The following is a 17,807-nucleotide window of genomic DNA, read 5'->3' as shown; positions in this document are numbered from 1 at the left end:
TATATATATATATATATTACGTTGCATATTTTAAATAGAAAAGGGTATTTCATAGTTCAGGGAAGCTCCTATTTTTTTTTGTTGAGAAAACAACAAAATAGAAGTGAAAGGTTTGGTGCATCTCGTTGCTTATTATTCAACATGGATGGCCTCAAACATCTCCATCAGATCCAAAATCAACAAATTTGCACATGATATTGTCGGTTCTTATATCAATGGTCCATTTTTTTTATGTTTAATGAATGCTAAGTAGCAACATTATTAATAAGGGCTAGAAGAATTGAACTCCATGTTAAAAAACATATCCTACCGGCTGGTACAAGAGGACTTAGATCTTAGAGTATGTTGGTGCAAGATTAAAAGTTGTATATTAAACAGCAAATAGAGATTCCTCTTCATCTATCTAAAGAACCGTTTAGTGAGCAAGGGGGGCATACAAATATGAAAAGCAAACACCAGGATTTCTTGGATGGTTATTAATCTATGGAGAATGCTACTGAACACTTTTAAGAAATAAAAAAACAAGTTTTTTATGTACAAATGATCATATACTTGATATACTGAGAAGTGATATATTATCAATTGTTAAACTTTATAATCTTTGGATATTTAATGAATCAACTTTGGGACACCAATTAACGAGACCCTTAATTCATGGAGCTTGTTTTTTAGAGTTATTTTAGGACTTATATATACTTCACCACATAGTTATCAGAATCTTTGTAAATGCAGCCTAACCCAAACTAAGACCAACACTCTATCAGTGCATTGGTTCAAGCATCTACTCCTGGCTAAACCACTATGAAGCCACAAAGCTATAGCTTCAACCATCTCCCACCAAAATTTCCATGTTATAAAACATGATATGTTAATAACTCTCCAGATTAATATGAAACTGATCATATCACACACCATCAAGCCAATTTATTAATCCAAGTTATATTATGTCAATAGAAGCACATAAGCAACATTATTAAAAACAATGACATCAGTCATCAACACAACTAAGTTTGAACAGAACTAAAGACAGTAGCATCAGTCACCAACAAAAGCAAAGTTCCAAAAGCATATGATAAAAGCACAAAGATATAGTCTTAGACTCATGTGTCAAGTAAAAGCCCCAGCATCCTTGAAAACCCACCACAATCAAATATCTTGAATCACCTACAAAACCATGTAAAGCAATTATTCAACCTAGCAATTAAAAGAATAGGCAGTGCCTTAGAAAATACAGCAGAATAAAGCGATAATTTTAGCAGTAGAACGCAACTCAATGTGAATGTGCAGAGTGATAAGGCTCATACCAAGCCAAGGGTCATTCATGTATATAAGAGAGGGAAAAGGAGAGTTTGGTTAAAATAACAAACTCTCCCCTTCCTACCAGCTGGGTAGTTAATTCAGTTAGAAAGGGAGGGAAATTCTATAAATAGAAGTTTGGGGTTAGAAGGAAGTTAGTTGATGAATTGTATTAACTGATTGTGGAATCAGTGGGCTGGATCGTGGGATCCTTCTGTTTCTTATATTTCTCTATCTCTAATTCTAATAAAACAGTTAGAACCCTAGCAGATTCAACCAGAATCTGAGTTAGGGGCAATTCCTTTCTAAATTCTTCTTCTTTTCTGTTAACTAAGATACCAGTGCTTAACACTGGTATCAGAGCACCCTTCTGGTGCCTGTGGAAAATTGTCACCACCGCGCTGATCTTGGAAACTCTGTGTATGGTTTCTACTCGAAGTATGGCTAAGGAGAACGAGAATGGAGCTTTGGAAAGAGAGGAGATGAGGATGAGGATGGAAATGAATGAGGCACGCACGAAGAAGTTAGAAGACTTAATGTTCGCAGTGGCAACAAAGCTTGGAGTTGCTCCAGAAGGGCACGCGTATGGGGAATGTAATGAACACGATGAAGAAGTTGATAGTACCCCTAGGAATGCTGACCATGACAGATGGAGGAAGTTGGAGATTCCCATTTTCTCAGGGGACGATGCATACGGGTGGGTCCAGAAATTGGAGAGATATTTCTCTCTTCGTGCTATCTCTGAGGCAGAAAGGATGAGGGCTGCAATGGTGGCTCTGGAAGGAAGAGCACTCAGTTGGTATCATTGGTGGGAGGGGTGTAACCCTAACCCTACCTGGGAGGGTTTCAAGCTTGCAGTAGTCAGGAGATTCCAGCCAGCCATGGCCCAAAATCCCTTTGAATTACTATTGTCACTCAAGCAAGAAGGGGGTGTAGAGGCGTATGTGGAAGAATTTGAGAAATTTGCAGGGGCTCTCAGGGGAATCAATCATGAAATTGTTAGGGGAATTTTTCTGAATGGGCTCAAGGAGGAAATTAGGGTGGAGGTGAGGTTATATGAGTTGAAGACCCTCCCTGAATTGATTCAGAAGGCCATCTTGATAGAACAGAGGAATCGGGTGGTGCATAAGAAGGCCCAGACAGGGTATTCCAGGTCATTTGGGTCAAACAGATCCAGTTCTTATAACAAGGTAGTTTCTTTAGAACCCTCTAACTCTAGTAATGACAGAAAGGAGGGATCTTCTGTGGGAAGTGTAACTGTGCCTTCCAGAACTAGCTCAAATGGAGTTGTGTCTAAGATGGGAGGTGATTACAGAAGGCTCACGAGTGCAGAGCTCAAGGAGAAGAGAGAAAAAGGGCTTTGTTTTAGATGTGATGAGCCCTTTTCCAGGGACCATAGATGCAAGAATAGGCAACTACATATGCTACTTATGGCTGATGAGGAAGAAGATGAAGAAGGAGAAGGGGAACCTGAGATAGAGACCCTAAATTCTTTACAACTCTCTCTGTACTCTATGAAGGGCTTCACCTCAACTAAGTCTTGGAAGATTGGAGGTATGTTGGGCCAGCATGCTGTGGTGATACTCATTGATTGTGGAGCAACCCACAATTTCATATCTAAGGACCTGGTGGAACACCTACACCTACCTGTGCAAGATACCAAAGCCTATGTGGTTGAGGTAGGGGATGGACACCTTATCAAGTGTAGGGGAAGGTGCTCCCAACTCACTCTGAGTGTACAGCAACTAAAGGTAACCCAAGATTTCTACTTGTTTGCCTTAAGGGGAGTGGATTTGGTACTAGGGTTGGAATGGTTGGCCAGCCTTGGGGAAGTGCAGGCTGATTTTGGGAGAATGACCTTATCCATGATGATGCTAGAGTTATCCTTCAGGGTGATCCTGCTCTTTCCAGAACAGAGTTGGCTCTAGGAGCTTTCAAACAGGTATTGCTGAGTGAGGGGGAAGGGTTATTGCTCCAGTATGACTCACCTGGAGTAACCAATCTTGATTTGGTGGTTTGTCCAGAAATAGAGGAGGTTTTGCAACAATATTCAGCAGTGTTTCAAGATATCAGAGGGTTGCCTCCTGCTAGAAGCCATGACCATGCCATACACTTGAAGGAGGGGGCTGAGATACCTAATTTGAGGCCATATAGGTGTCCCTACTATCAGAAGTCAGAGGTAGAAAGGTTAGTGGCTGAAATGCTAGAAGCAGGGGTGATAAGGCCAAGCATAAGTCCTTACTCCAGTCCTATCATTTTAGTGAGAAAGAAAGATGGGGGTTGGAGGTTTTGTGTGGACTATAGGGCACTTAATAAGATTACTGTCCCTAATAAGTTCCCTATACCATTAATTGAAGAACTTTTGGATGAGCTTGGTGGTGCTAAGGTGTTTTCTAAGCTAGACTTAAAATCAGGTTATCATCAAATTAGAATGAGGCCAGAGGATGTGGGGAAGACTGCTTTTAGGACTAATGAGGGCCATTATGAGTTTTTAGTCATGCCTTTTGGGTTGACTAATGCTCCTTCCACTTTCCAGTCACTTATGAATGAGATACTAAGGCCATTTCTCAGAAGGTTCACCCTGGTTTTCTTTGATGACATCTTGGTGTATAGCCCTGATGTTGCTTCTCACATACAACATCTCAGGGAAGTGTTGGCCTTGCTGCTTCAGAATCATCTTCAAGCTAACAGGAAGAAATGTAGTTTTGGCCAGGATAGTATTGAATATCTTGGGCATGTTATATCCAGAGAAGGAGTGGCTGCTGATCAATCTAAGGTGGTTGCAATGAAGACTTGGCCTCAACCCAACAACATTAAGGGTTTGAGGGGTTTCCTAGGGTTGACAGGGTACTATAGGAGGTTTGTTAAGAATTATGGGAGGATGGCCAAGCCCTTAACTGACCTCCTCAAGAAGGATTCATTTTTATGGACTCCAGAAGCCACTTTGGCCTTTAAGGGGTTGAAAACTGCTATGATGGAGCTACCTCCGTTGGCTGCTCCAGATTTCAGTAAGCAATTTGTGGTAGAGACTGATGCTTCAAGCCAAGGTTTGGGTGCTGTTTTAATGCAGGAGGGCAGACCATTAGCATTCTGGAGCAGGGGATTGTCTATCAAGGCTCAACAGAAATCCGTTTATGAAAGGGAATTAATGGCCCTTGTCCAAGCTATACATAAGTGGAGGCACTATCTTATGGGAAGGCACTTCATCATCAGGACAGATCAGAGGAGTCTCAAATTCCTCACTGAACAGAGGCTGTTTTTAGATGAGCAGTTTAAATGGGCAGTTAAGTTAGTAGGTTTGGATTTTGAGATTCAATACAAACCAGGCAGAGACAACTCTGCTGCTGATGCTCTATCAAGGAGGATGATGTACTCTGCTATCTCAGTGTTGAATAATGAAGAGGTGGATGAGTGGCTTCAAGAATTGAAATTGGATCCTAAATGGAATCAAGTGTTGCAGGATTTGGTCATTTCCCCTAATTCTCACCCTGGTTTTGAGTTGAAAAGGGGTGTTTTGTACTATAAGGGGAGGTTGCTGCTATCAAAAAAACTCCAACAGAATTCCTCTCATCATTTCAGAATGTCATGAAACTCCATCTGGGGGGCATTCAGGTTATTTCAGAACTTACAAAAGGGTCTCTAGCTTCTTGTTTTGGGAAGGTATGAAGGGTGACATCAAGGGTTTTGTTGAGAAGTGTGACATTTGCCAAAGAAATAAATATTCAACCTTATCCCCTGCAGGGCTACTCCAACCTCTCCCAATCCCTCAACAGGTTTGGATGGACATCTCTATGGATTTTATAGGGGGGTTACCTAAGGTGAAGGGGGTGGACACTATCTATGTTGTGGTTGATAGACTAACCAAGTATGCTCATTTTTTTCCTCTTGGTCACCCTTACTCAGCAAAAGATGTGGCTACTGTGTTCATAAAGGAGGTGGTGAAACTGCATGGTTTTCCAGCTACCATTGTCTCAGATAGGGACCCTGTTTTTCTGAGCCAATTCTGGAAGGAGATGTTTAAATTGGCTGGAACTCAACTGAAATTAAGCACATCATACCATCCTCAGACTGATGGTCAAACTGAGGTAGTTAATAGGAGTTTGGAGACTTATCTCAGGTGTTTTGTTGGGCCAAAACCCAAGCAGTGGGTAAAATGGTTGCACTGGGCAGAATTTTGGTTTAATTCCAACTACAATGGTTCCATAGGGATGACTCCCTTCAGGGCACTTTATGGCAGAGAGGCTCCTCTGTTGGTCAGGGCTGGGACCATACCATCCAGGGTTGAAGAAGTCAATAGGCTATGCACTCAAAGGGATGGTATCTTAGAAGAGCTCAAGCATAATTTGGATAAGACTCAGAACATGATGAAACAATATGCTGATAAGCATAGGAGGGCCATAGAGTTTGAAGTGGGGGATTGGGTTTATCTCAAACTACAACCTTACAAGATGAAATCTCTTATCTCTAGACCTTATGCTAAACTGGCTCCTAGGTATTATGGACCTTATGAGATTATTAAAAGGGTTGGATTGGTAGCTTACCATTTAAGTCTGCCTACTCATTCTAAAATCCACCCAGTTTTCCATGTGTCTCTATTAAAGAAGGCTCTAAAGCCACATCAACTGCCACAACCTCTTCCCCCTATGCTAAATGAGGAGATGGAACTGGAAGTAATCCCTGAGACCATCCTTGAGCAGAGAGAAGACAGTAAGGGCAACCTAGAAGTCTTGATGAAGTGGCAGTCCTTACCAGAGCATGAAGCTACTTGGGAAGCAGCCAGCACCATACAAGAGCAGTTCCCCCAATTTCAACTTGAGGACAAGTTAAAACTTTTAGGGGTGGGTAATGATAAGGCTCATACCAAGCCAAGGGTCATTCATGTATATAAGAGAGGGAAAAGGAGAGTTTGGTTAAAATAACAAACTCTCCCCTTCCTACCAGCTGGGTAGTTAATTCAGTTAGAAAGGGAGGGAAATTCTATAAATAGAAGTTTGGGGTTAGAAGGAAGTTAGTTGATGAATTGTATTAACTGATTGTGGAATCAGTGGGCTGGATCGTGGGATCCTTCTGTTTCTTGTATTTCTCTATCTCTAATTCTAATAAAACAGTTAGAACCCTAGCAGATTCAACCAGAATCTGAGTTAGGGGCAATTCCTTTCTAAATTCTTCTTCTTTTCTGTTAACTAAGATACCAGTGCTTAACACAGAGCATGTTAGGAAATGGCATACAAACATGACATAATTTAACCCAAGGAACATTGGTCAATTAACATTCAAATCACTCATTTGTGTTAATTACAACAGCATCATAGTTATCACTTATCACAAGTAGAAATCAATTTCAGGAGAAAAAACATAAGCTGCTAGAAAAGATCAAGAGAAAAACACTCAAGAAAATGTAAGAAACCTAGATTTGTTTCCTTGGAAAATATGATTATGAAAAAGTAAGTATTAATTAGCCATCTAATACCAAGAAAATATTTTTTATTCCATGATGACAACAACTTCTATTAGCCTTGGTTTGTTAAGGTCCCCAAGAAAACAGGCAATCACCTCATGGTAGGATAACAAAGTACTTAGCTGCTACTTCATCAATGTTATGCAAGGGCACTGAGACAGGCAGGTCCAACAAAGACTACAAAACAGAACAATTATCAATTATTTTAAACTTTTATGATATATAAAAGACTAAATCAACAGAAGTAAAAATAGAAGTTTCTACATAAACTTAGCAATATTACCATAAAAAATAGCACCTAAAACTAAAAGAAATTTGAAACTTTAAAAGCAATGCAAAAATTAAACAGGTAATTTCATACCAGGATCAAAAGGAAGGAATCCCTTCATTAAACAACCAAGATAGAATATGTATTACTTATCTAAATCATCAGGATAAGACAATGATCCGTATGAATTCAATCAAGCATGTGTGAAGAAACATAGATTAGTCATTCTCAGATCAGAAAAAAATGAAATTTTCAATCAATGTATCTATACTTGAGTATTGAGTAGATGTGTGTACTCACAAAGAAAATTAAATCACGGTAACCAATTCCTAGTCTATAATTGTAAATGCAAGAAAAACTGCTTACAGCTGCATTCTGTTTTACAAAAGTTGAAATAATAGAAGCGAAATGTACAAGAGTAAATAACATTATAACAACTTAAAAAATCCATGAATTGGTACATATTCATTTATGACGACTGACCTTCATTGATGCCAGATTGTATTTCTTTTGGCAGCACTATTTTGATTTTACCTTTCTGAGCACAAGCAGAGAGCAGAGGAGCTACGGTAGAATAAACAGGAATAGTTAGAGAAATACTCTAGCAGAGGAAATAAGGACAACACAAACAAAATCATAAAAAAAAAAGTATATGAATTGATCTGTATGCATTTATGAGGACTGACCTCCATTCATGCCAGATTGCTTTTCTTTTGGGAGCACTAATTTGTTTTCACCTTTCTGAGCACAAGCAGAGAGCAGGGGAGCTACAACAGAAATACCACGAATAGTCTGAGAAATACTTGAGCAGAGAAAATAAGGACGACACAATAATAGACCCAGAAATAAGAGGAAACGGAAGATATTCACCAGTTGTTGCCAGTGAGGCTGCTGACATTGGTAGTGCCAGATCAGAAAGAAGCACTGAGGATGCGATGCATCTGAAAAAAGAAAGTAACATTCCTTTTAAAACACAAGGAAAAGGTTGAAGAAATGTTTTCCTAGGAGGGAATTTCAACAAAACAAATGAGCATTAGAAATAATCTAAATAATACAAATGCTATAATTTAATGCCACATACCGAGATGGAGGAGGAGCAGCAACAGCAGCAGTTGCAGCATGTGCGACCACCTCACACAATGGTGCAGGTATTTTGTCCTCCATTTCCTGCACCAGCAGTGGGAGGTGTTTCATTGATTGCTATTCAGAATCATCGTACAGTTCTCCATCATCAGAGAAATCATCAAATGACCTCATATCAAGCTGGTAACGCAAGATCCCACCTATCCCGCCAAAACCTCTGCAAAACTGTGAACCTTCTTGTGATTTATTAGTGACAAACTCAAGAGTGCAACCAAACCGTTTGTATTCATTTGCAAACCACTCGAGCAGAGACAACTTTTCCTGAACCTCATAATCAGAAGAGCTAACCGGATCCCGAAAATTGCTTTGGTCGGCCTCCTGTTCCTTGTTGAAGTGCTGAATGACAATCTCACCAGTAGTACCATTTTTTAGGACATACCTATTCATATCCAGATTTTCCCATACAATAAGAGTCTCAACTGATCCCATCTCCAGAGCTTTAAGAGTATCATCAACCCCAAAAACATATTTTCCAGTATCCTGGCTAATTTCCTCAAAATATTTTCCAATCAATCGTTTCTCCTGGATAAACTTCACATTGGACAGAATCTCAGAAGATAGTTCAATAGCCTGATTAAAACCATTCTCCCCTCCATAGGAAACATCTACAACATTAAGGATTTTTGCCTGAAGACGAGGATCAAACATATCTGACTGACTAAGCTCAGTTTTGAAATCAGCTGAACCAGCCAGTATTAATCCAGAAACATTGGGCTGGCTGGTAGTAGGATTGATATAAAACTGGGTTGCAAGCTCTGCGCACTTCCTCACATAGTTATGACGCTTCTCCATGCGAAGACGGGCAAATCGTAGAGCTGATTGTCCTCCTCTTCCATGTTTCTTGGGTAGGTCCACACTAAATTTATGAAGGACCTCTCTCGTATTACCACTCAAGGTCCCAAACAGAGTACCATTGCCATCCATGATAATAAATCCAAACTTATCATCAGATTCCAGGAGCTCATTTAGAGCTTCAGTATGAAACTTGTTGTCACAAAGATAGAGAGATGCATTGATAGGCCTGAATGGCTCAAAATCAATGGTTACCTTCTTCTCCTTACCATCTTCAGTCACAATTGTGCCAGTATAAAGAACAAGCCCATTTGGAGGAACCTTGTTATAAAGCTTAAGCCTCTGCTGAGCAGAAGTGATTGCACCAAGCACAGACTGCCGGTTCACCCTACTTTTGATGTTTGAAGCAGTTCCAAACTCATCGCCAAGCATCTTGGTCACACGAGATACTTGATCACGTGGAGGCATTATAAGAGAAATCATACTAGTCCCATTTCCTCTAGCAGCTTCAAGAGCTTTGATCAACTTCTTGATTTTCCACACCTCAATGTTCTTATCAGTCTCATGAGCATCAGCCATCTTTGAAAAATTAACAAAAACTACAACAAATAAGCCATAACCATATAGATGAAAAGTATAAAACTAATGTTTGGTAAAAAAAATACCAGGCATAAAGATGAAAAAAACAATCAATAGAAGGAAAAAAACAAAAAAAAAACACACTTAGACATCAAGCATAAAACTGATAAAAGAACAACAAATAAACCATAATAATATAGATGAAAAACATAAAACTGATGCTTTGTCAAAAAATCAAGCATAAAGATGAAAATAAAACTACCAGAACAATAAAAGATAACACTTAGCCATCAAACCATCCCACCAATCACAACTCACCTTGATCCATCCAAAAACATTGAAAATATACATAGCAGTTCAATGAAGAAAACAAGAGAAATACACATGAATTTGTTTGTCACATTACATCGCATGCATTAGATACAAGGTATGCATATTAACATCCAATAAAAGTTTCTATTCTACACTTCTTTCCTATAAATTTCAAAAACGAAAAAAAAACAAATTAAAAACCTTACTTTATCAATAACTCTGACACAGACCAATAAAAAACACAGGGTTTTATTTGCTGACACAAAATCTTATCATAATAAACTATTATTAAAACAATCCCCTTTATTCTGATTCTTCTTCCCTAATGTCAAGTTGCAAATAAAAAAATCACAACTCATACCAAACAATTAAAACCCCAAATATTAAATAGAATAAATCAGCAATATAGATGCGTCATGATTATATTAAAATGATAATATAATATACATATAAAAACAATACATATGTGCCTCAAGTCTAATAAAAGCATAACAAAACATAGCATATCAATTTAATAATAGTCCAACACCATCAATAACCCAGATACAAAAAATTAACCAAAACAAAATATGAATAATCAAACAAGTCCCAACCGCATAAAAAAACTCATCGAGTGCGTAAATAAGTAATCGAAAATTGAAAATGTTATGATCGGATATTAGAATAGTGAAATTGGAGATTGGGTGAATGGGAATTGCAGAGAAAGGTACCGTTTTGGTGTCGAAACGAAACGGAGGCCGAAAGAGAGAAAAGCGTGTCTGTGCCCTAACCTCGTAGATTCGATTATCTGAAAGGAAAAGGGTATGATTGGGGATTTTATAAGGACGATGAAACGGCAACGTTTAAGTGTGTGATAGGTGGCTCATTCCTGTGTGAAGTTGCTTCCATTTCACGCACATGATACCTTCTCAACTTTTAAAACAATTCATAAATTAATTAGAGAAAATTACTGTATTGTCCAATTTCATATTTAATAATTATTCATTCTTTAAAATATTTAGAAAATAATATAGATGAATAACGAGTATTTGTCCTCCATTCTTATAAGAGTTTACTTCATGTTATTTAATATTTAAGTTTTATATTTTTTATTTAAAGAGTTAGAATATATATTTTTATTAAATGTACTTTATATTGTAATTTTTTATTGAATGTACATTATATTATATTTATTTTTTTATAATTTTAAATTTTATATGATTATATAGTTTTTTTAGAAATTAAAAAAGTGTTAAAGACAAAAGAGGAAATCAATAATTATTATATTATAGTGATAATCATTTTATCTTTATATACCGAGACACTATGAACTTATAAAAGCTCTTCTAGATTTCCTATAAAAAATCAAGTCCCTTTCGATATCTTCATTATGCATTTGTGCAGTGTGTTGTATGAATGTGCATAGGTTATGTTGCAATCTTCATCTTCTAATTACTATATTGATGATCTTTTGAAACCTAGGGCATGCTTAGAAGTTAGAACTAGGTTTAGTGGTACATTCTCTCACTTATAGAAAGACTTTTTGTTTTAAATTATTTATTGATGAATGATAATATGACTCATAATATTACATATGTTCCTATTTCATGGACTGATGTTACATATGTTACGATTTCATGTGCCAATCCAATTGATTACACTTTGATAAATGTTTATTATATGAGCAGAAAATAAAATATCCTTGTTACAATGTTAATATTGATCATTTTGAAGAAATTGTCAAGTGGGTCGGGAACCATTTAAAGTAGGTTGGTGAGTTACAAACAAATTTGTATGGCTTTGTTCAGAAAAATTAGCTTGTAGTTTGGTGTATGTAGTTGTGAAAGTAACTTATTAAACTACAGTTATTTGATAAAACGAGTTTTGTAACTAGTTGAAAATTAAAAAATAACTAGAAAGGATATACAATATTTATTTTATTATTTATTAATTGAAGTAATTAAATACACAATTTAAAATAATCATTTATTTTTATATTTTAGTTATAATTAGATATGTAACTTGAATTTGTTTGTTTGTTTTCAGTTACAAAACTGCAATTAAGTTACATAAATTTATAATAGGTTTTTTTAAATGAGGGCACATGAGGTAGTTTGTTAAAATATTAAAGGGCAAAATTGGAATACAAATTATTGAAAATTATTTTTATTTTCTACATACTACTTAAAGTAGTTTTCAAATGCCACAAGTTCATTTTTTAAAAGTTACAAGCTACCTTCAATTTTTATTTGGTGAATACTTAATAACTTTTTTATGACTCAAAAAGCTAAAAAGTACTTAAAAAAAACTACTTTAAATATTTGCTTAAGGATGCTTATATATTCAACAAATTTGAACTTTCCAGATTACTTGCAAGAACTGCATAGATTACTAGTGTAACTCATAAGAAGGGGCCATGCTTATGTTTAACATAGATATTCATTTGTGTTATTACATGCTTCATGGGTTAGTTAATTATACCCTTAGAGAAATGAAATACATGTATCGAGTGCTAACGAACCAATACCATATAATTTTTAAAATGACATATCATTTTATTAGTATTTTAACAAATTTAAAACTAACATTGATAAAATCAATTTGTCAATTTATTACTATCTTAGTAGTAAAAATAATTAGATAATGAAGAATGCAAAGAAATAAAAATGACCTTCTAGGCTAGGACATGGAATATAACTGAAAGGATGTGTGATTTCTTTACCATCATTAAATTATGGATAATTTATTATTAATACAGGACTAAATTGCATTTTCTCCTTATTTAGTTGGCATAACAGTTAAACCTTACAATTATTAGTTATTTTTTCATGAGAAAACTAAAATCAAGAGAATGAAGGGTAGTTATTGAAAATAGTTAAGTAGTTTTAGTATTAAAACAATAAAAATTTGATATGTTGTTTTCAAGTTATGCGGTAATGACATGGTGTATTAGAGGTTGCAGATGTGTGGTATAATTGTGAAGGAGGAAGATGAAAGGAGATATTAACAATATTATGTTTTAAAGTTATTGAAGTGCTGTTTTAAATTATATGGTTAAATATAAATGGTGGAGACATGGTTTGGCACAGGTTGGTGGATAAGTGATTCTAGTTTGCTATTAATTTACCCATTCAAAGCAATAACTAACAATATAAACGTGCGATTTACAATGATTGATCTATAATTACACTTAAAAATGTATTTGATATTTACAGTTAAATAAAAGATCTGAGTTTTTAGGTAAATAGAGTAATATATTAATTTACTAATACAATATAAATATTAGAGTTACAGGAATTGAAGCAAAAAATAAATATATAAGTCAAAATGATTACAATAAATCAAACTTTAGCTCATAATGAGATACAAAATCTTTATTTTTTATTTTTAGTATTATATATTTATTTTATTATTTTACTTATTTTTATTTTTCTAGTTAGCAACAATTTGTAATTAAATTTTATTTTAATAAATAAAAAATTTGTATATTAATTTTAGATCATTATTTTTAATTTTTTATACAGTTGTTCTTTTATTTTTATCTATGTTTTTCTATATTTGAAATTTATATGTAAAATATGGAATATTTGGTAGTTTTTCTAACTTTATATCTCTTACACGTTACATAATTATGAAATATATATGATTTTAGTTCTAATAATCATTTGATTTTTAAATCCAAATATAATCATTTCAACATTTTCAAATTTGAAAAACATAAAAATAAACTAGTAACATTTCTTGAATGCAAATTCAATTCTCATAAGTCTATTAATTATCATCAATTACTACTCACTGTTATAGAAATTAAGATATTTGTGTACTATTGACCCGATCTTATTAAAATCTAATTTATTGAATTTTTATTTTATTTTATTTATTGAATTAAGATAATCGTGTATTACATTATTTAAAACGTTAAATAAGGTAACTATCTTTATTTACATTCTCAAATTATATTTTATTTTTAGTATTATATTTATTTTATAAATTTATTTATATTTATTTTCTAGTTAGTAACTATTTTTAATTAATTTTTATTTGAATAAATTATTATTTTGCATCTATAGTTAATATCCTTTTTAAAAAGAATTTACACTTATTTTTAATTTTTATCTCTTTTTTTTACAATTGTAGAATATATATAACACATGGAAGTTAAAATGAATGAGTAAAATACTAATTATCTTCTACTTCAAAAATACAACTCTTAATTTCTTTTAACATAATTCGCTCCATGAAAGTTCAGATAAATCAGAAAAGGGAGGATATCATGAAATTTTCCAAGAGTATGATTATGAGCTAATTGGATTTCCCACGTGTTATTAAATCATTGGATTTCCCTCGTGTTATCTAAATCATAGGATTTCTAACGTGTTATTTTCTAAATAGTTAATCGATTAACTATAGTATTAATCGATTATTATTTATCTAGTTAATCGATTAACACTTACCCAATTAATTGATTAACAATTACTAGTTAATCGATTAACACTTACCTAGTTAATTGATTAACTACACAGTTAATCGATTAACTGTTACTGTTGTTGTCTTCTTTCTACTTGGTAGCTTTATTTTTCAATAGTCCCCCTCAAGCTAGAAGGTAAATCTCAATGACTCCAACTTGATAATTCAATTTGATATCATGAGAATGTAATGCAATGGACAAGGGACAGATGCATTAGGAAAACCAGACGAGGGAGCAGATAGCTTGGAGCAGATAGCTTGGAACATGTAATGTCCCGAAAATAATTTCATAATTATTATATTTAATCTTTTGGAAAAATGGGTAAATTTTTTCCTTCTTGTATGTAACATATAACTTACAAATCATTTTATCTATTCTCTTTCAAGGCGTCACATTTTCAAACCTTTGCGGAAATAATTTCTTAATACTTAAAACGTAATTGAACGAAACACAATTATTTTTTGAATATTTATCATTAATCAACTCTTGAATTTGTAATACGTACATCATGAGTTACAAAATACAAGGCGAAGTCTATTCTTCGCCCCTAACAAAGACTAAAAATAAAAATAAAATAATGTCGGGGGCGTTGACATTACAAAAGTACCCTATTAAAAGAAAGGAGCTCCTAGACTAGTGGTACACTAGAAACCTCACTTGGGTCTTCCTCGATCTCCAAGTCTGAAGAGATCCCTATAACCTCCACCGGATCCTCTATGCAAATTAACTCTACACAGTCATTGTCCTCGTCCTCCACCACCTCATCGTCCTCGTCCTCCACCACCTCATCTACTGCCCAATCCATCGAAGGGTCTGGGGTGTACCTCCTAGGCCCTGATAAGTAGTCATACCTCATCCTTCCGTCCCTCTTGGCATTGAGTCAGTAGATGAGAATCTCGGTTGGGGCCAGGTCTTGACAACCTCCAATCTGCCTCGTGCCTCAGCTAGTGTGGATGAACCGGCAGGTACGGACCTTCACTCTGGTAGGGTGAATGATGCTTCCCGAACTGTGTAATATGTGGGGAGATGCAACACAGAGCCATCACATACGAGATCCAATTCCAGGTCATAGAGACCAGTGTAGGTGTATCTGTTTCCGTTAACGCTCCATGCCCCCTCCTGGGACATGGTAAAGTGGTAGCCCCTGATCATCGCCAATCTGTTCATCTAAACATGGATCTATACGAGTACGCCAGAAAGAAAGAGAGGGAGTAAAACATCTAAAGAAAAACTTATCATTGACGTCGTAGAATTACACAAAATATCACACCAAGACAAAGAACAAGTACAAATGTATCATATGATCATACACGCATGTATTAATGATGAATGGAATATAAAACTTATGATTTTAGAATCAATATCGATAAATACCATGCATGCATGCTATGCATATGTCCATCATCCTTACACCATTATTCTCTCAATAACCATTCGAAAATAACCGAGAGTACAGATCCCATAACAAGCCGATTTGATCGCACCAAAACTTATTCCTCGCAAGGATATATATATATGATCAATCTGTTCCAACAGAACTATCCATTTCAGGACGGTGTCGTATTAAACACTTTATGGACATCCTCTCATTGATCCTAATTGCAAAGAGGGGTTATCAGGGATCATCTAGTTTGTGATGTGAGCATTGTCCGATTCAACAGAATACCTCATCCAGGAATACACGGGACTCGTCTCACCTAGACTCTTCCTCAAGACTTTGCTGATGAATCACCGTTGTCGCCGTCCCTCTCAACATCTCGGGGCTCGTTATTCTCCCGTAAATTTCCTCTCCACTACTTCATTATTCACAATGAATATGCACACTAACCGAAGTTAGCAAATTAAATCTTTTAATCCATCTTTTATAACAATTTGCCCATCCTAAGACATCTCCCATCGAGAATGCTTCTAGTGGGACCCGATCTTAACATTTAAACCACAGAGAATAAACCTCAACACCACTACGAACCATCGCTGAATCATCCTGGACTACTCTCAAGTCAAGTCAAGCCTCTTACGATCAGACGATCTCGTTGCTTGAGCATATAATACTTCCCAGCACCACTATGAACCATCACTGAATCACCCTGGATGGCTCTCAAGCCAAGCCTCTTACGGTCGAACGATCTCGCTGCGTGGGCATAATATAACACTTGCGAGCCTCGCCCTTAACCATGCAATTCTTTACATACATCACTTTAGATATGACAACTCTTATTTGTATCATTTCCAAGAATTTCATAAAATTATTCATTTTTACAACATTTACTTATTGAAAGTATATTATCTCCAATGAAGTTGTTTTAGGTTTTATTGAATAGGATTGGAATTGAAGGAATTCTTAATGGCAAAAATGTCATTAGACCCTCGCACATGTGAGAGTTATCGTTCAGACGACTTAAGAAGTCTTGTCTGTATGGAGCCCTCTCGCTCAAGCGAGATCTATCTTGCTCAAGCGAGGGAATCACCATTTTTATAAGGCACATGTGGCTCAAGCGAGAGCTGTCTCGCTTAAGCAAGAAAACAACCAGTTTTGTGTGTGCATATTTCAGCTCACGTGAGAGCTGTCTCGCCCAAGCGAGAAAACCCGTTTTCTCTGGACATTTCTCGCTCAAGCGAGAAAAGCCTGAAACTTAGTTAAATTTCTTTTCTCAATGAAAAGTTTTCTCATTTATAACACATGTTTTTAAGCCTTGAATTTAACAATTATCTCATACATATAATTCTTAGAACAATTATTCGAGCAATATTAAACAGGAATAATCATGACATCTTCATACATAAACATAACCTAACATAATTCGACATAAGAAATATTGTATTGTTGTACTTAATCCAAACGAAACAAACAATTGATTAAGTACAAACTTTCTTAATACCCAAGACAACTCCAAACTTGTGAGGGAGTTTGGAGGTCCTGAAGTATATTTGGACACCATTGTGTCACGATGTTTTCTCCCTCGCTTGAGTGTGTCTTGTAGATTGTTTCCTCAATTCCATGTGAGTTTAATTCGTCGGGTCTCTTCTCGAACTCTTCATCACGCCAAAATCAAAATAGCGCTAATTAGGTCACTTTGATAATTATTATTCTTACGAAATAGCATTTTACACGAGAATAAAACTTTCGATCTAAAATGAACTTAATCGCTTTCATCCATCCGATTCAAGGTTAGGTATTTCTTGAATCATCATCATTTATCATTGAAAGTCTTACAACACAACAACATTTTCTAAAGTAAAGTTTTAACAAAACTTATAACGAAATTATGTCATAATCTGTGGATATACACCAGGTTAGTTCCCATGAAAGAGAGGTGGATCGTAAAGATACACTTAAATACCAAGTCTTTCCTTAGACAAAAATTTTTCTAGACATGTATTTCCACTTCATTACATTTTTCCGGTAATGATAAAATTCATAAAACTTATCTTTTGCAAGTAGAACATTTTTATTAAGATTAACCTTTTTAAGTAAGATTATTAAGCTAGACTTACCATTTTAAAGTAAGTCA

At 35.4% G+C, this 17,807-nt stretch overlaps 1 protein-coding gene across 2 annotated transcripts; it reads right to left on the bottom strand.

The window, feature by feature from the left end:
* LOC109343099 (eukaryotic peptide chain release factor subunit 1-3-like) lies at positions 7,551 to 10,688 on the bottom strand. Of its 2 annotated transcripts, none has more exons than XM_019581237.1 (4): positions 10,559 to 10,688; positions 8,104 to 9,536; positions 7,893 to 7,963; positions 7,551 to 7,586 (listed from the first exon to the last, which is right to left on the bottom strand). In XM_019581237.1, exon 2 carries the CDS (start codon positions 9,534 to 9,536, stop codon positions 8,223 to 8,225), a length of 1,314 nt encoding a protein of 437 aa, XP_019436782.1. In that variant the 5' UTR covers positions 10,559 to 10,688; the 3' UTR covers positions 7,551 to 7,586; positions 7,893 to 7,963; positions 8,104 to 8,222. The 2 variants fall into 2 exon arrangements, with proteins under 2 accessions (XP_019436782.1, XP_019436781.1); XM_019581236.1 differs by lacking the exon at positions 7,551 to 7,586 and adding an exon at positions 7,739 to 7,789.

This window comes from Lupinus angustifolius, chromosome LG03 (genome assembly GCF_001865875.1).
Source record: "Lupinus angustifolius cultivar Tanjil chromosome LG03, LupAngTanjil_v1.0, whole genome shotgun sequence".
Taxonomy (NCBI): Eukaryota; Viridiplantae; Streptophyta; class Magnoliopsida; order Fabales; family Fabaceae; genus Lupinus; species Lupinus angustifolius.
Note: the sequence above shows the minus strand (reverse complement) of the source record. Positions and strands in the feature narration are given on the sequence as shown.

What these genes read in the sequence shown, in the direction of transcription:
- LOC109343099 (XM_019581237.1), bottom strand. Translation starts at nt 9,536, where the DNA reads ATGGCTGATGCTCATGAGACTGATAAGAACATTGAGGTGTGGAAAATC.